This window comes from Bos mutus, chromosome 14 (assembly GCF_027580195.1).
Source record: "Bos mutus isolate GX-2022 chromosome 14, NWIPB_WYAK_1.1, whole genome shotgun sequence".
NCBI classification, from domain to species: Eukaryota; Metazoa; Chordata; class Mammalia; order Artiodactyla; family Bovidae; genus Bos; species Bos mutus.
This window is the reverse complement of record NC_091630.1, coordinates 14,091,196-14,110,905: the sequence shown is the minus strand read 5'-3', so window position 1 is coordinate 14,110,905 and position 19,710 is coordinate 14,091,196. Positions and strand designations below refer to the sequence as shown.

General features: G+C 45.7%; 1 protein-coding gene across 1 annotated transcript in view; it reads right to left on the bottom strand.

Annotated features, from left to right (window-relative positions):
• Positions 1-19,710, bottom strand: part of PTDSS1 (phosphatidylserine synthase 1) — a 67,599-nt gene that overhangs the window by 44,172 nt on the left and 3,717 nt on the right. Inside the window, exon 2 of the mRNA XM_070383001.1 lies at positions 9,141-9,232. Within this exon, the coding sequence (XP_070239102.1) occupies positions 9,141-9,232 (92 nt within the window). The remainder of the gene's footprint in view (positions 1-9,140; positions 9,233-19,710) is intronic.

Sequence of the window (19,710 nt, the reverse complement as noted above, 5' to 3'; positions counted from 1 at the left end):
TGAGAGTTCCGAAATTAAGTTTGTGAGGGACTCTGCTTCATCCCAGTGAATATGGTGTCTGAGTTTTGGATGGCAAGCAGTGAGAGCTCAGATACTGAGCAATTTAATAATAGGTTAATAACTGTTTGATTTCTGAGTTCTGACAGCAAAGATTCGGATTGCAAGGGATACCTGTATTCTTTTTAATCAGCTGCTTTTTTTCTCAAAAAAGGCAAAGTGAAACACAGAAACCAGAATCCCCTTCCAGGTAACACAACCTGGTTAACTTTCTTTGCCAATTATTGGAAAATTGATAGTTCCATTTGTCATCTTTTAAGTTAATTTTCTCCTTCAAATGCTCTTCTTCACGGATGCTGGGTAATAGCTTCACTTGTCACCAGGAATGACTTGTCCTTCAGTAGCAGTCTGGCTTGCAAGTGTTACTCCATCCAAACTACTGAATTAACCTTTCAGACAGAACAGGGTACTCCAGCTTTCTCTATGACTTCCTTTTACAAGGTGAAACTCTGAATCTATTATTTGGCTTGCAACAGAATTCCATGCCCAATCGACACTTTGAAACCACAGAGTGTTATTCTCAAGAGCACTCCTGACTCTAACAGTCAGCGGTGCTTTCCTTAACCCTTACTGGGTAGCAGGCCGGAGGGTGAGACACACCACCCCTTAGTCCTCCTGGCAGATGATGCGAGGACCACCATCGTTCCCTTTCTACAGATAAATGCATCGGGGCATAAGGAACTCACTCACGGCCACACCTCTCCAGGACTCCACCTTCAGGTCTGGAGAACCCACGGCACTGTTCCATCAACTGGCAGAACTGGGAAAGCTCGGGAGACCGGGGCCGGGAAGGGGGCACAGAGCGAAGGGTCTGAGCCAGGACTGTCTCGGGGCCAGGAAAGGGGCAGAGAGAAACAAGCTAGTGAATGGAGCTTAGCGCTACTACGATGTGGAACTGATAAGATCTGTTAAGATGGGAAGGATGAGAGGGCAGGGAACTGATACAAGACCCCGCACACTGACCAGCAGAAAGGCCTCCAAAGTCATCGTCAGCCTGTGGTTACTCTAAGAGTGGCCTTCTGAAAGCAGAACTCAGCCCTTTCTTCTAGCTAACCCTAAGCAGGACAATTTCAGAGTAAATAAGAGGATAGGGTGGTTGAGCAATGTGGGGTTGATGGGGCCTTAAGTTCTCTCCAACCCAACGTGCAACTGCTTCAGCTCAAGACTTATGTCTCTCTGTCTGGCTGTCATTCCTGATACAGACATGTCCCAGGGCCTGGAAAGAGAATATCCATCTTACTGCACTGCAGTTTGGTTCTTTAAAGCCTTATCTTGATTTACAGCTATGGAATTTTTCCCTCTTTTCTCCAATATCCCACCTATATACCATAGTATTACATCATAAATGTTTCTCATAAAATACGATTTCTAAAACTGCCCTTTCTGCCTTGCATTTGATCTAAGGAAGACTTCAGAAATCTAATGTGGGGGGTTTCAGAAGAGACAGTGGAGCCCCAAGGAGCTCTGTCCTGAACTGGGTGGGAACAGACCACCAGGGCCTTTTACCTACAAAAGGTGAGATATAAGGCCAGCCTGGAATGTTAGGTAACCTTTCAGGAGCTAACTTTAAACCCAATCCAGGCCTTATTTCAGTTGTCCAATATCCCCTTACCCCCTCTTCTTTCTAAGAAGAAACTCTGAATGCTTTTGTGTAGTATTTTCAGAAGTAGATGCGAGCAGATTTACTCACACAGTAGTCTCTTCACTATCAGAGACAATAATATTGCTAAAAATATTATTTTGCCTTTTAAAAGATGGAGGATGAGACTGGCGGTTTCCTATAGGATGAGCCTTGATACTTACACTCATTGGTGTTCACACACATTTGGCTCTGCCAATCAAGTCACCTCTAAAACCACGCCTCCTACGGCATCCACCTGCCCAGGTGGGCAGAGCCATCCTGGACCATTTACCTCATCCCAATGCCTGCCCACAGATCTCACTCCCCTGCAAACTATTTTCTTGGTGGGCTTCCTCTGCCCAGTATTACAGCCAGGACATGCAGGAGGGGTGGTCCATCTCATGGCGGGGGGCGGGGCGGGGGGGGGTGTGGTCGAGGCAGGACTTCTTGTCTATACTTTATTTCTGATTTCGTAAAAGCTGCCTGGAAAAGTCTGGGTCCTCAGTTCAATTATGCAGGAGAGACGGGGCAGGCATCTCAGGGTGGTGATGGAGAAACCAGTGCTAGTTTGATTTACGAAGGTGGTTTTCGCACAAGACACATTATGAAAAACTACATGTTTTACTTTCTTATCAGTCCCTATGACTGGAATACCTCCTTTTTAATCAGATATTAAGAGCCAGTTTGATTTCAAAAGAAAACAGAAACCAAATGTCTTTGCCACCGGAGAGCACTCATTTAAAACACTTCCTCGGAAATCAAAACATAAGATCACAGCCTGAATTGCCAGCAACCTATGGTCACATCCGCGAACATCTGAGCTCCACGAACCAACCCGAGGGAGAGAGAATCCTTTTAACCCAAGTCAGAAGCTGCCTCTCCAGCAGCGGGAGGACTGTGCCTGGGAACCTCACAGTCTGCCTCTTCTCTTTATTATCTCGTTTTCAGCTTTATCGGGTGTAATTGACAAAGGAAATTGCAAGATATTTGATTAGTACTAGTTGAAAGTTTAAATTCCTCCAGGAAAAACCCAGAAAAGGTGAAAAAAAAAGATCTCTCAGCAAATTTCAAACCTAAGAAAGAATTTTTGTATCAAAAAAAAAAAAAAGCATGGGCAGGAGACAGAGAATGGGGGGAGATTATACCATTTTTTCCTTCTTTTAATTTAGGAGACAATGAATCTTCTGGATTGCCTTTATGCCTCAAGGAGATGTGATTCGCACTATCTATGCTCAGAGAAATCAGATGAGGACAAATAGAAGGGTAAACTTGGAAAAATCAAGACACCCTACAGATCTCACCCTCTTCAAAATACCCTGAAGAAGAGCTGAACAGTGCTCCTCTTGCAGATGAGCAGAGGACAAGACAGGGCTGATTCTGTGAACTTCTTTCTGGACAGATTCACTACTTCATTCACCAGGTATCTGTTGAGAAGACCCCCGTGGGCTGGGCAACGGGGGCCCAGGGTAAGGCTGGGGTGGCTGGGGTTGGGTGGGGTAGAAGGGAAGGAAGCGTGAAGGAGGCCCTCCGAAGCTGGAAAGGCACACGGGAGTCACCTGCTGAAAGAAATCTCGCAGCCAGCTGGAGATGCAGCGGGTTTCTAAATTTCACTCCGGTGACCGTGACGCAGTTATAATTACACTCCAATGACACAGTGGCATAGTTAAAATTACACTTACACGGGAGGGCCAGTTGTGCTAAGGAGGTGGAGGTGGCATTTAAAATATTTTCTTCAAGGGAACCGGAAGAGAGAGAATGGGAGAGAAGGTTTCAGGAAAGAAGCTGGTATAGGTAAAGACCCTCTTCTTTCCGGGTCTCCCCCCACTCCCCACCCCCGCCCCGGGCTCTCTCTCCTTGTGCGTTTATCAGATGCAAGGAAGGAACTCTGGAAGCTACCCCGTCACTCACTCTGTTGACTGTCAAATGAAAAAGTCTGCTTGAGTCTCCTCCACGCCTCCTCCATGTAACCCAGCGGTAAATTCTAAGCTGATGGAGGCAATCCTGGTTCTCTTCCACTTTTCCAGTCAGTGGAGATCTACAGGAGATCTATGAATGTGCCTGGGAGGTCCTCCAACCACGGTAAATGCCTGTCCTCAGGTCGGCCTGGAGCAGAGGTGGCATGGGGCCTAAGCCTAACTGAAGTGGAGGGCGGGCACGTGCACTGCAGGCTTTCTAGAAAAGGCCTCTTCACTCTAAGATGCAGGGAAGACAGGGCCCCCTCTGCGGCTGGACACCGCCCACGGCTGCACGCCAGCAGGGCTGCAGCTGTCCCAAGGCCACGAGACAGGTAGAGAGCCCGGGTCTTCACATGCCACCGAGCTGCTCAATTAGACAACCCTGAACCACTCTCTCTCGGAACCTCTCGTGGATGTGAGAAAGCAAACATTTTATTTATTCTTTAAGCCACTTTGAAAGAGATCTCCTATTATTTGTGGCCAAAAGCATACCAGCTGTTATAGACCTTATGGAGAAAGTCAAGGGTCTTTGTCATCTGGACTCTGTTCCAGAAGAACCACAGGGCCCCCTCCTGTAGGAGCGGACCAGTCCTAGTACACAGAGAGCATACGTGAACGTGATCACACACACAAGACATAAGGAGACAACCAAATGCAGGCTGATGTGTAAACATTTAGGGCAACCTTTACTAGGTCAAGGAGAAATGCACTCGAATCTGCCAAAACAGAGCCATTCTGGGAATGCCATCCACTGTGGGCACTTCCCCAAAACTGCCTTTCAAGGAGAAGGCAGACGCTGGGCTCTGTTCCTCCCATTCATTCCAATACTTAATTCGAGAATTTGCATCAAGTGTGGGGAAAGTGGAAGACAAGGTGGCAAGACTGGAATGGGAAGAGGCGTGTCCATCCCACTCAGAGAACCATCCGCCCAGCAGAATGGCTCCTGCAAAGGCTGGCGTCTGAATGCCAGCTGGGGGAGAGGGATAGTCACATACCCAGGGGACCCTTTCCAGGGGGCCGGCCAGGCCCCAGCCCCATCAACTCCATGCCACCCCCTGATTCAAAAAAAAATATTCATGGACAGCATTCTTTAATGTGGAAACTTATGGTTTTACTACTGATCTGATGTAGAGTAACTGGCTCTTTAGAGAACAAGGCAGACAACAGTGGGCTCGCTCAGTACACGCGGCTGCGAGACAGTCCCTCCAAGCACGGCTTTCCGACATCCTAACCCTTCCTGCACAGAATGCTGAAGGTCTCTGTCCTTTTTGTGGGTGAAGGGTCTGATCACCAGAGGAGGAAAGGCACAGCCTCCCCGCTGCGGATGTGGAGTCCAGGCATCCCAGACAAAGGCCAACTGAGGTCCTGAGACTGCACTCCTGGGAGAAAGAAGAGCCAGAGACTGGCAGAGAGAAGGAGAAACAGAGAGAGAGACACACACAGGAGACAGAGACGAGGCACCTCACGATGGGCCTCGCATGAGACAAGACCAGGGCTCTGCTGAGCACAGGACCGTGCAGGGCTGGGCCCTAACCCCAGGCAGGCGGCAGTGGCTGAGGGTGGTCCAGGAGTGACTGGCAGGCCTTGGGATCAGGCGTAAACCAAGCAGGACTCTGTGGGTCCTCCCTGCTTTGCATGTTATCACAAAGTCAGGGGAGCCAGGGAAAGCATGAAAACAAACAGCCTTTGTCTTTCCAAAAGGGAAAACAAAGCCCAGTCCCACCAGGAGAGACTGAGCCAGTTATGTGGACATTGAAGATGACAAGTCTTCACGAGGGAAAAGAGGAGAAATCAGCAGAAATCATGCGAAATGTCACATCCGACAGATGCAATCCCCACCGTTCAGGGCTTTGGAGACCTTAAAAAAAGCACCACGGCCCCAGTGCCTGCTGGAGTGCCCCAGCAGGAAAGGCTGTAAAATCGCAGCTATGGAGGGCTAAGTCTGGGAATCCCTAAACTTCCAGTACGGCTCTTAGAATTAGCAAGCCTAAATTAAAAAAAAAAAAAGCAGAACAGAAACCTGCGAAGCTGCGAAAAAACAGGCAAGAATTAACACCCAGCCAAGGAAAACAGGAGATTGGAAGAACAGACACATCTCTGGATTGATTAGTTTCCTAAGCACATACTGGGTTCTCATTGACTGATTTAAAATAAAATTTAGAAGAAAAAAAAAAAAAAGATGGTCGGGGACAAATGAGACAAGAAACAGGAAGAAAGGGTACAGACCAACAATGGTCCTGGCATCAAGCGATGGCTGGGAAGTAAGCCACTGACCCACACATGACACGGCAGGCAGGGGCTGAGGGAGTGTCAGGAGCCACCAGCTGAACTGTCACCTATTCATCTTCCCTTGGGGCTCAGGCACCCACAGGCCTTGTGTTGGCAGCAAACCCAAGATGCAGTTTACCATCTACTCTGGGCTATATTCTTAGGCCACCTGTGTTAAGACCAGGTTCCAGAGCTCAGGGGGACCACCACTGTGTAGAAAATGCTCGATGCCCCAAGTGGCCACTTAAGCTGCATGACAGCACAGCACCCTTGAAAGAGAGGATGGGCTCTGTGAAGTCCAAGCTGTCCCTAAACCTAAAATCTTGAGATGTTGTGTGCTGGGGCTTGCATGCGTGCTAAGTCGCTTCAGTCGTGTCTGACTCTTTGTGACCCTTTGGACTGCAGCCCACCAAGCTCCTCTGTCCATGGGGATTCTTTGGGCAAGAATATTGATGTGGGTTGCCATGACCTCCTCCAGGGGATCTTCCTGACCCAGGGATCAAATTTGAGTCTCTTACAGTCTCCTGCATTGGCAGGCAGGTTCTTTACCACTAATGCCACCAGCGAAGCCCTTGTGTGTTGAAAGCGGGAGGAAAAAGAAAGTAAGACAAATTACTTGAAAAGCTGTTCAACACTGGGGATGTTTCCTAGAATGTAAATGTCATAGCTGGGCCAATTCCCTTTCATTCCATGACCTCTCTGTATCTTGAGCATCTTCTCGCAAAGAGTCAGACACAACTGAGCAATTTTCACTTTCTCTTTTCTTTCACTTTCACTGTATAGACTACAGTGGTACAGTGTCTTTATTTCAAGCCCAAGGTGTCCAGAAGCAAGTGTGCAAGCAGCCTTGGGATAGCTGGTGCGACTGTGCTTCTCAGGCTTCCTTGGTGGCTCAGATGGTTAAGAATTTACCTATAATGCGGGAAAACCAGGTTCAATCCCTGGGTCAGAAAGATGGCCTGGAGAAGGGTGTGGCAGCGCACTCCAGAATTCCTGCCCAGAGAATTCCATGGACAGAGGAGCCTGGAGAGCTATAGTCCATGGGATCGCAAAGGGTGGACATGACTGAGTGACTAACACTGTACTTTTCAAAGTACTGTACTCTGAGACTAACAATGCTTTATCTTTTGGGTTTGCTTTTTTTAATATATTATTTGTGAGAAGGATTATAAATCTATTTATAGCAATGTACGATGTAGCCGAATGTATTAGTTGGTACCTAACGTTGTTGAATTTACGAACAAACTGGACTGCGAATGCACTCTGGAACAGAACTCGTTAGTATGCAGGGGACTTTCCTGAGTACTGTGATCCATAAGAAGCAAGTATTTGATCTTTGTCCCCTTTCTGGAGTTCTAAACTCCTGGAATTTCCTAAGTGATAAGAGTCTTTTGTTACGTTAATGAAGTGGCTCAGGAAGGAGGCCAGTGGAGCCAACAAGGTGATTAGAGATAGGAACCCTCAGTCCCACCCGCCCTGACCTCTGGGGATGGGGGAGGGGCTGACGGGCAAATCCATGGCCAATGGCCAAAGATTTCATCAGTCATTACCAACATGACGGAACTTCCATAGAAACCTAAAAGCATAGAGCTCAGAAAGCTTCTGGGTTGGTGAGCACGTGGAGATCTGGTGGAGATCTGGTGCAAATGGTGCCCCGAGAAAGCATGGAAGGGGCTCCTCCCTTCCCAAGGAGCACCTCTGCATCTAGCTGTCGGTTAATATTCTCAGTCATCTAGTGAGTAAACTGGTCTCCTGAGCTGTTCTAGCAAATTAATCAAACCCAAAGAGGAGGTCACGGGAACCTCTGATCTACAGCCATTTGGTCAGAAGCACAGGGGATACCCTGGACTTGTGCCTGGCATCTCAGTGGGGGCAGGAGCAGCCTGGTGGGACTTAACCTGTGGAATCCAATCTATCCCCAGGCAGACAGTGTCGCACTGAGCAGAGCTGCAGGACGCCCAGCTGGTGTTCAGCAACGTTCAGTCCGCCACCACCCCTCCACGCCCACACACGTGATGGAACTGGTACTGGAATCCTATCACCAGGGTGCAGCTCCAGGTAGCATCAGTAATGTTCATAATGAGCTCTGTATATTACAGATTATACTCTACTGAATAGATGGGAGGATGGAGAAGAAGCACATCTTTAATCATCATATTTAAAACCTGAGCAGGGCCCATGGAGCACAACTTGCAAAAAAAGACTGCAACAGTTACAAAATACCCTAAATGTTTAAGAAACAAGATACAAAAAGTGAATATTTTAAAAATCACCTGCAGAGAATAAGTAAAGAATATTCCAGGGAGGAAGTACTAGAGCAGAATGCTGCTGCTGCTAAGTCGCTTCAGTCGTGTCCAACTCTGTGCGACCCCATAGACGGCAGCTCACCAGGCTCCCCTGTCCCTGGGATTCTCCAGGCAAGAACACTGGAGTGGGTTGCCATTTCCTTCTCCAAGGCATGAAAGTGAAAAGTGAAAGTGAAGTTGCTCAGTCGTGTCCGACTCTTAGCGACCCCATGGACTGCAGCCTACCAGGCTCCGCCATCCATGGGATTTTCCAGGCAAGAGTACTGGAGGGGGCTGCCATTGCCTTCTCCACTAAAGCAGAATAAGAAAAAATAATATAACTTGTTAGGGACCATTCAGAGGAAAGGGGTGAATCTTAAGTGTGGCAAAATACCAAATTAGTTTTTCAACCAAGGCTTTTGCCTCACGCCCTAACACTGAAAGGGGAAAATTTCACAGTAATCATTTAACCTGATAATGAAAATTCATATCCCAGCAAAGTTTCCAGTTAAAGACAGCAAGTTATTTAAGCAATATTCATTAAAGCACTGACCCCAGCCTTAGCAAAAAGGAGTAAATGAGCAGTAACTGTATTTTACAACTTGGCTGATAATACCAAAAATAGTAACAAGAACAACAGTTGACATTCACTGAGTGCTTATGTTTGTCAGCCACTGTTCAGAGTATTTTACAGTATTAATTCAGTTTACTCTTACTGCTGTACTTCTCTCCGCTTCAGACAGAAATGTCTTAAAGAGGGACAGAGGAGACAGAGCTAGGAATGGCAGAATGGGCAGTCTGCCTCCAGAGCCTGTTCCCCTAGTCACCACGCAACATTCAGAGTCTTTTTTTTATTCCACCCTCCAGTTTCATTTTCTATTTGACATGCATCTCAAAAATACCAACAAGGACACAATGCACAGGAGAAATGTGATAAAGCATTACATCACTTACCATTGGGGAAAGCTAATACACTGATGATAAGAAAGAAGAAAATTACAGACAGGATGCCCCTCCAGATGTTGTCTTCTGGGACAGAGTCATCCCTGAAAACAGAAAAGGAACACTGAGTGTTATTTTTGAATCCACAGTCAGTCTAGAAGGAGTACGAGCTCCATGTTCTAAAAAACTGGGTTTTTTAATCTAAATCGCTAACTTTATTTTGCTGAGCTAAGTCATTACATTCACTAGTTACTATTCACTATGGTATTTCCTAAAATAATACAGCCCTTATAGTAAAGTCCAGTTCTTATGATAAAGGCATCGTCAACCTTACACCCCAACACATGTTCTACTCGGACAAGCATTTGAGAATCATCATTCTTTTACAAAGGGGCTTCCCAAGTGGTTCAGTGGTAAAGAATCCACCTGCCAATGCAGGAGACGCAGGAGACACGTGTTCAATCCCTGGATCAGGAAGATCCCCTGGAGAAGGAAATGGCAACTTGCACCAGTACTCTTGCCTGGGAAATCCCACGGACAGAGAAGCCTGGTGGGTTACAGTGCATGGGGTCTCAGAGAGTCGGACATGACTGAGCGCACACACACACACAAAGATGACCTTCACTACAGAGACTGTGGCGGAAAACCGTGCAGGAATCAGAAAGGAAGCATGAGGTTATGAAACCTGCACGCCCCAGAGCCCATGCTCCACAAGAGAAGCCACTGCAATGGGGAAACCCAAGCACCACAGCTAGAGAGTGGGCCTCATTGGTCACAACCAGAGAAAGCCCACAACGGAGACCCAGCACAGCCAAAAATAAAAATTATTTCAAAAAATAAGGAGGAAGGACATGAGGCAATGAGATTATGCAGTCACTTGTCAAATATGGGCAGTTGGCTCCCCAAGGGATGAACAAAACGGGGCAGTGTAACGCCACCAGAAAGCACTAGCAAAAAATGTTAAAGGAAAAGTGAAGAGAAAACAAAAGACCAGATTTAAACTTGTATTTAAATTCTAAATATAAGAACTATAAAGAAGGAGACAAGCTTCTCCACCCTGCTCCAGCCTGGTCATTCCTCATGTGTTACTGTGTTGAACTCCTCCATAACCCCAGTAAACTGAAATGATTACATCTGTTGGTTTATATGTTATCTGTCTTCTCTGCAGAAAGTAAACTCCTAAAGGCAGGGAATTATTTACACCTGTATCCACAGAGCCTGGGGACACAGTAGGCCCTCAATATATTTCTGGACTGACTATTATGGAAGAAAATTTACTGTTTTACAATGAAGCAAAATTCCCCAAGGGCTTCCCTGGTGGCTCAGTTGTAAAGAATCCACCTGCCAACATAGGAGATACAGGTCCGATTCCTGGGTTGGAAAGATCCCTGGAGAAGGAAATGACAACCCACTCCAGTATTCCTGCCTGGGAAATCCCATGGACAGAAGAGCCTGGTGGGTACAGTACGGGGTTGCAAAAGAGTCTGACGTGATTTAGCAACTAAACAACAAAAATCCCTGGAATGCAAATTTTCTTACCATTGATGGTGAAAATTTTAGGTTTTAACAGTTTACATTAATAAAGAAGATTCTAGTAACATATCTGGGGCTCAGAGAAGCAAACAAAAGTAGGAAAACAGAGAAACAACTGGAAGATTTTCTGAAGTATTGACAATTTTCAAGAAGCTTGGGAGAGGGAAGTTCAGTGTTCCAGTTTAGAAAGAAGTAGGATAAGTAAGAGAAAATATGAGAAGAAACACAATGGAAGGACATAGTTTAGAGATGATGAAACTGGTAGCAATACATTTAAAAATGATCAAAGAAACTGGGTTTATCTGGAGGAGGACTGTCTACAGTGAAAGTTTTCAAAAGACAAAGTTAAATTAAGATTGAATGTTACTAAAGGACAAGAGACAGGTCAAAAAGAATCTAGAAGAAAACCAAGTTTGCATAAAAAAGATCTTGAGTATTAAATACACACATAAAAAGGTATGGAATGAAGCAATTATTACCTCATTAAGGACTGAGTCCTGGGTGGTGGTTTAAAAGAGTTAACTTAGATACCAACTCCTGTTTAGGCCGCTAAGTTTCTGTACCCCATGAAACTATTTCCAGACTTACGACAAGACTGAACGTAAGGTTCTGAAATAAGACGTCATACAGGTCTTAAACGTTTCCTAGACCATCACACAGCCAATCAGCACTGAACTAATCCTGGACAAACAACACTTGGTGGTTAAATTCAGAAACCTGATTACAAAACCATTCTTTACAGTCGGATAGACTTCTTCTCCTGGCAAAGTGCAATCTTATTTTAATGGTCATCCTAACAATTACACATTTGCCCAGAGGTTATAAACACAACTTTTAAATGCCAGGCTGATCATCCTAGGGCACTTGCCATGCCCTTTGGCTTATGTAGGGAAGCCCCGTACCCAACTCCCAGGAACATTAGCTTTTACTGAAGAATGGCTACACTCAGCAAGGGTAGGGACACAAGGTCCTCATTCAGACCAAGGCACACTACTGATACTGCTAATGATGACAGTCAGGGTAACAGGTCCTGTCTGTCAAGGATCTACTGCGTGTCAGGCAGTTTCTAAACATTATCTCTAATTGTCACAACCCATCTGCAAAGTGGGCCGTTATCAACCACATCTTACAGATGAGGTAACAGAGGTCACACAGGTTTAGTAACTTTCTCAAGACTGTGGAGCTGACAAGTTGCAGAGCCAGCTTCAAACCAGGCCTGCTAGACTCTGAAGATAGTGATCTTTCCCCTTTGCCAAACTGCCTTAAGAAAACTTACCTGTGACCCTGAATCCCACCTGACTCATCGGAGATGCACAGGGATGGCATACGAGAGGTGGACTGGGCATGCAATCGGTAAGTCACAAAATAAAAGCAAGGCTAAAATGAGTACCTGTGGCCGAGGAAAAGAAGATAGAGCCCCATAACTCATGCCTTATACCAAAATACATTCTAGATGATTCAAACAACTAAAACTAAAAACGAAACAAAATTCTAGAAAAAAAAAATGATGGGAGAACTAAAAAAAAAACACCTATACACCCCCCCAAAAAGACACCACAACCTCAGAGTGGGGAAGGCCTTTCTAAAGCATGATACAAACCCTCGAGGTCACAACGGAGAAAGCTGACAAATTTGCATGACAAAGAAATCAGTAACAAAGTCCAAGGAAAAGTGATGGGTAAACTTGGAAAAAATATTTGCAACTCATACGAAGGCAAAGGGTTGACTCGCCTAATTACAAAGCTCTCCCCATCAAATCAATTAACAGAAAGAACAACAAATGGACAGAGAAAAACAAATAGAAAAGTGGACAAAGGATGTGAAGAGACACTTCACTGGGCAGAAAAATCCAGCAGCTCTCAGGCAAGTAAAAAAAAAGATGCTCAATTGTGTTCATGGTACTATATGGACACACTGGAACAATACAGAGAGACCACTTTTATCTACTTTATCCCTGATGGCTCAGATGGTAAAGAACCTGCCTGCAGTGCAGGAGACCCAGGGTCAATCCCTGAGTCAGGGAGATCCCCTGGAGAAGGGAAGGGCAACCCATTCCAGTATTCTTGCCTGGAGAATCCCATGGACAGAGGAGCCTGGTGGGCTTTCAGTCCACGGGGACGCAAAGAGTCGAACACAACTGAGCAACTAACATGACTCTTCCTTACCTTATGGAAAAAGGAAAGAAATTGATAAACAGGTATTCTCACACACTACCTTTATGGGGGGGCATTTGACAACACATTAATTTATAAATGCATATATTCTGTGACTCAGCAACTCCATGTACAAGAATATATCTCACAGATAATACCCTCATCTATGCAAAAATGACATGTATAAGGCCGCTCACCATAGCATTGTATGTTTTAGCAAAACAAGGAAACAACTAAAAGAGACGTTAAAAAATTACCGCTCTGGCTCACAAGCAAGTACTTGTTGCTGTTCAGTCACTCAGTCGTGTCTGACTCTTTGCGACCCTGTGGACTGCAGCACATCACGCTTCCCTGTCCATCACCAACTCCCGGAGCTTGCTCAAACTCATGTCCATAGAGTTGGTGATGCCATCCAACCATCTCACCCTCTGTCATCCCATTCTCCTGCCTTCAATCTTTCCCAGAATCAGGGTCTTTTCCAATGAGTCTGCTCTTCGTATCCGGTAGCCAAAGTATTGGAGCTTCAGTATTAGTCCTTCCAATGAATATTCAGGACTGATCTGCTTTAGGATGGACTGGTTGGATCTCCTTGCAGTCCAAGGAACTCTCAAGAGTCTTCTCCAATACCACAGTTCAAAAGCATCAATTCTTTGGTGCTCAGCTTTCTTTATAGTCCAACTCTCACATCCATACATGACTACTGGAAAAACCATAGCTCTGACTAAATGGACCTTTGTCAGCAAAGTAGGCAGCCATCAAAACAATGAAGATGCTTTTAATTAACTAGTACAGAGTAATTTAAGAGATCATGAAGTAAACAAAGCAATTTGCAGAACGGGAGTATAGTAAGCAACTTTTTGTGCAAGAAGAAGAGCATGCATAGGTATACGTAACTTGTAACTTGTGCTCTGAGCTCCACAGGGTGTCTGGAAATCCACCCAAGAAATGATCACTCTGTTTTATCCAAAGAGAGTAAATGAAGAGTTGGGGGAGACTTCTCACCATACACCCAGTGGAATATCTTGGATTTTAAGCAATGTAGATATATTACTTTCCAAAAAGTGGATTATACATCAACATTAAATTTGTTAAGAACTTGAGATCGGCGATAAACAATGAAGCTGCAATTTTGTAAATTCTGAGCAATCTTACTAGAAAGATGGGATCAAAGAATGGCCTAGTTTTGGGAGTTAAAAAAAGGAAAGAAAAAAAAAAAAGGCCGATTAAATCTGAATAAAATAGCAGCAAGTCTGAAAAGTTGGCCATTTTATATTTGCCTAATTAGAAAAAAAAAAAAAAGTATCAAAGACGGACAGCAAGCTCTTTGGTAAAAGTGAAAACATGCAGTACAGGAAGATCACACTCCTGTGATCAAAGACCGAAGGGTAGGCCAGTGAGCAAAAGAAGAAATCTGAGTCAGATCAGACCAGGGGTTCCCACTAGGCCTTCTGAGTTTCCTGAGAGCAGAGAGGGCACCCGCACAGTGCCTACAAAAGGTGGGCGCGTAGAAAGAACGGAATGGGTGACTGAGGAGGCTGCCCCCCGCCCACCGGCCTCCCCACTAGCTGACCGGGGCCACTCTGTGAGACCCTCAGCTCCCCATCATCCAGAGACTTAACCACACGCCAAAGAATATGGACATTTTCCATAGTTAATCATGAAAAGCAACTTGGCGGCAAAGGCTACAAAGACCACACTATGGATTCCAGAAACCTTCCATCAGAGGACGAGAAGCATTTATCTCCTGACATCCACTAGGTCTGTGCCTCTCAGAAGGCTGGCTACAGCTGCTCTGCATTAGTTCTCTTAATCTTCCTAACACCCTTGAAGGGGGAAATGATCACAATCTACATTTTACTGACCCCAAAGGCTAAGTGTTTTCCCCTTTAGGAGGCTGTTTGGTGCAGTGACAAGGAGGACAGGTTTGTGGCCAGACAGCCTGGGCCTGAATTCTGAATTCACACTATCAGCCTGTGTGACCTCGGGCAAATTATGCAGCCTCTCTGTGCCCTGGTTTATCACAGGAGAGTAACAGTTCCACCTCACTGGGTTGCTGTGAGGATAAAATAACACATGTGAGGGACTTAGAGCACTGCCTGGCACAGACGGCCTGTCAGTTAGTAATTTGTAATTTCTACCCACTCATTCGCTCAGCTAGCCAACACCTATCGTTGTGGACAAAGATGAACAGACATAGTCCTGACTCTTTGAGAGAATCATGATGAAAAGCACAGTAAGACACAAAAATTAAATAATTATCTTAGTATAACTTTGGCCTGAGAGAAAAGTTTTTAGTTTGCTGGAACAGCCTCTGATTAACCCAACAAAACCCCCTAAACCCAAAAAAAACCCCCCGATCGTTCACACAAGATTGACCCGTTTGTGGAGTCGGTACCATCTCCTCAGGCTTTGCCAGGGGCAATATGGTTCCCACTTCCCAGGGAGGCTTGTAATCTGCAGTCAGGGCTGCCAGAGCCCCATCTTGACTTTCCCTGGTCTCAGGATTCTTGCTCAACTAAGACATTTTGCTTTACGGCAACAAAAAATAAGAGGACTTCAGACTTAGAACTGTGAGGCTGTAGCAGCGCCCTGACCTCTTTGCTAGGTCCTCTGAGGCTCCTAACAACGGGCACCTCGGTCTTGGAGCTGCTGAACTTTCCAAAGGCCTTTCCCAGCTGCCATTTGGTTGAATTGCTCCACAGTTCTCCGGGGTAGTATTATCATTACTTGGAGGATGAGGAAAATAAAGCTCTTGCTTTATCTTGCCCACAGTTATAACAAACAGAGGCAAAATGAAGTAGGTGCCAGGGCTTCTGGAATGCTGGCTGGAGGTCAAGATTGCTACACTGACCCATATGATACAGATGAGCTCAGGGAGGCCAAAGTTCTTTTCCCCTTGCTCTGCTAAATTTAGGAGGTGTTCCAGCAGCACGCTGGGGTAGCCCTGACCATACACAGCTAAAACACCAAATGGACAGATTACAGGAAAATTGTCATTTAAGATCCCTTCTCATTCACCTGCAGCAGCTCCAGCACCCAGCACAAGGCCTGGCACAGAGCAGGCCTTCTCAACATGGTGGGTGCCAGAGACGGGAAGAGGCCAGGGCGGAGCAGTTGCGTGACCCAAGAAGCGTGACGAGGAACCACGGCCCAGGCCCAGAGGCCCCCTGCAGGTGATTCTCCTGCCTTGGCGCTGACCAGCCAGGGGCTGAAACACCCCCAGCAACTCAGCGGTAAAAATCTGTCTGCAATGCAGGACACATGAATTCGATCCCTGGGTCGGGAAGATCCCCTGGAGGAGGAAATGGAAACCCACTCCAGCATTCTTGCCTGGGCAATCCCATGGACAGAGGAGCCTGGCGGGCTACGGTCCATGGGGTCGCTAAAGAGTCGGGCACGACTTAGTGATTAAACAACAACTACCCAAGACAGAACCCGAAAAGCAGGACAAGTGAAAGGAAAGCCCTAATATTTTTTTAACAAAGGTTTGAACACAAAAAGCTTTGGCCTAGGATTTTTAAACTTGAACAGGTTGCAGGCAGTGAGCAAAAAGACCAGGGACAACAAGCAAACCTTCCACTCTAGACTATCTTTAACCACGGCTGTCTCCCTGGGGCCAAGAAGGTAAGGAATCCTTAACCTTGACTCTTAAACGCAGAGTTGGTTGTCCCCTCTCCCCCTGTCATCTTCGCCTTTCCATCTCTTTAATAGGAATCTCTGAAACTGAGACACAAAGATAGGGTCATGTTCATGAGGCTACACACCGTTAAGGAGCCTCTCTCCCAATGGAAAACTCAGTCTCAAGTTACAAAGTGGACTAATGTTAACTAACTTTGATATTAGCTTTGAAGACCACATTCATTTCATTTCATAAAATGTTAGATTCTTTTCGAGAATTAGAGCTGAAATAGCAACTGACAGAGAAGAGTGATATTTTTTGAAAGTTCATATTGTATAAATGATTTTTCATATTTGACTCATTTAGCATTTTACTGGGTGTGTATTCTGCGATGACTAAGATATCTGCCCTCAATAAATTGATATAAAAACAAATATTACAATAGGAGAGAGAAATACTAATAAAAGACATTTCGAAGTACATAGTAAGTCCCATACCTACGAACCTTCAAGTTTTGAACGTCCAGAGGTGTGAAATGTGCATTCCATCAACATCAGGCCTGAGTGAAACTGCAGCCTGCCCTCCAATTGTGTATCTTGGCGAATTCTGGACTTCCGAACAAACTGGACTTATGAATGCACCCTTGGAGGAACCTGTTCATATGTAGGAGACTTAACTGTACATAAACACTTCTTCCTCTGAGCTTCCAGGAACCACCAAGAAAGGGGTCTGGGAGGGGACCATCGGGACGGTTGCCAGGGATGCCATGGGCTCGTGGGTAGGCAGAAGGCGCTCTCAAGTCAGAGGGAGGTACCAGCCTGGCACCAGGTGTGGGGCTGCCCGGGCCGGCAGCGTGTGCCTTGTACAGTGCAGGCAGGTATAAGGTTCTATAACGAAGGCCCTCAGGGGCCAGCAGGCACTCCCGACAGGTGACAGAGATCTAGGGAATGACTGTACACAGACGGACTGGATGAAGATCCTGACTTCAAAAGGTTGTGAGGAAAGCAGGGTGGAGGATGGTCTGAAGGGAAGGGCGGTCAAGGCCTGGGCGTGTCTTATGCCAAAGAGCTGGGGTTTGTGAGCTAAAGCCTGGGCACGGGCAGAGGAGGACAACTCTGAATGCTACTGAGGCCCAGCTGGACCTGGTGAAGATAAACTAGATGAACTCCAGGATCTGGAGACCTGGGCTGGGTGGAACACGGACTGCTGAAGTACACTGAGTACAACCGAGGGCTCAGGAAGCAGTCCTTGCTGCCTGAACGAGTCCTGGGCTTTCAAATTTGTTGACCCTAAAAAGCTTGTGAACATCCCTACAGAAATCTGGGGCGAGAGGGATTCTATCACAAGACAAACTGCATTGTCATTGGTAATAGAACGATATATAACGTGCTAGACACTAGGCCGCAGTACTAGGCAAGCAACTCTCCAAGGTCAGCATCAGCTAAACCAAATAGTTCTGTGTGTCACCCAGTGCTTATTTACCCCAAAGAAATATACATTATATACTTTACCCCGTTATATACATTACCCCAAAGAAATATGACATGAAATATATATATATATGTATATCTTTGGGGTATACACAAAGACCCCAAAGAAATATGACACATTTTCCCTTTCGAGAAATGAATAATCTTATTAAGGATATGCACGCATGCATGCATGCTAAGTCGCTTCAGCTGTGTCCGACTCTGTGTGACCCTATGGACCGCAGCCCACCAGGCTCCTCTGTCTACGGGATTCTCTAGGCAAGAATACTGGAGTGGGTTGCCATTTCCTTCTCCAATTAAGGACATAAAACACCAGAAATAAGGACAAGAAAGGATATAAAGAGGTGCTTATTTTAATCCAATTAAAAAAGCCATGATTTACATAGGAAGTGAGGAAGAGAAATGTTAAGAGGGTTAACTGGACTTCTTTCGAGAGGGCCTAACACAGGCACCCCTCTACCTCCAGGGCTGCTGTCACCCAGCACACAGCTGCCGTGGACAGTCATTTAATGTTGCTGGTATCTGGGAACAAGGACACCCAAGGCCTTCTGTTAGTGGGGAAGAAAGAACACGTTGTACCTAAAGGAAATAGGCTCGAGACAACTGAATCAGCAGTATCAGGAGACAGTTTCTAATGGGAATTGATATGGTCTAAAGGGAAAAAACAGGGAAGGCTGGCAGGTCTCCAGGAGGGAAGAGACACAGAAGGTGGAACTATGCCTGCACAGTAAGATCAAGAAAAGCTGGAGCTTCGGAGCCGCTAAGGGAAATGAGCGAAAACCACTATTGCGAACAAGTAGAAATCAATCAGTCAAAAGTCTGACCATGTGCCTGCCCACATCCGCCTCCTCAGTCCCACATTAAGGAGAAAAATTAGCCCAGGTGAGTGGATGACCCCTTCTGAACAGGAAGCTGCAGGAAGGCAATCTCTTCTGGGCAAGTGATGACTTTTGCTGGACAAGTGTCACTGGAGAGACTGTTTCACTATTTTACTGCCAGGCGCCTCTTGAGGAGAGAGCAACCTGTTACCAATGGGATCTAGTAAATTTTGGCATTTTCAAATCTAAAGCCCGAGTGTCTGAAACCAAGGCTATTCAACATGTCCAAGTTTACCAACCTATGAAAGGCGAGCTCAGAGCTTAAGACAAAGGTTCTCCTCTCCCCACGTTGGCTGAATACACTTTTATAAGACATATGCAGAGGCATTTGACTTCTAAAACTGGTTACCCTAAAATGTGGCAAAGTGCGCTTTTTCCAATCTTAGGCAGCAGGATTCGATAGCATCTGGCTTTACTGTGATGACAGTGATAGGGGCTGGAGACTGAAACGCTATGATTCAACAGTGAGTTGGCCTAGCTGCCATTTAACAAAAGCACCACTGGACGAATACAAACTTGTCTTGGACTCCTGTGTAAGGCACCTAATCCTTGCAATCCTAAATTCTTGCTGTGTCTCTGCACCACGTGTCATGACCCAGGTAGTGTTTCATGCATACTGGTAATCTGACACCGGGAAAGTATTCTACCCCTGGCTCTCTTCAACTACTGGTTTTTGAAAAACAAACTTTAAGACATATTTTTAAAGTTTTACTGAAAGAACTGCACTGAACAGTCACCAACTCAAACCCTGTTATAAAATAAGGTTCTTACTGCAAAAGAGTACAAAATGATTAATCTTCATTTAAGAAGTTATTACCTTCAATCTTTATGGAAGAAGACAGAGCGATCACAGTAATGTCTCAGTTTAAAGGGTCACAAATCACTACAAAAAATGAGTAAGACAGTAAG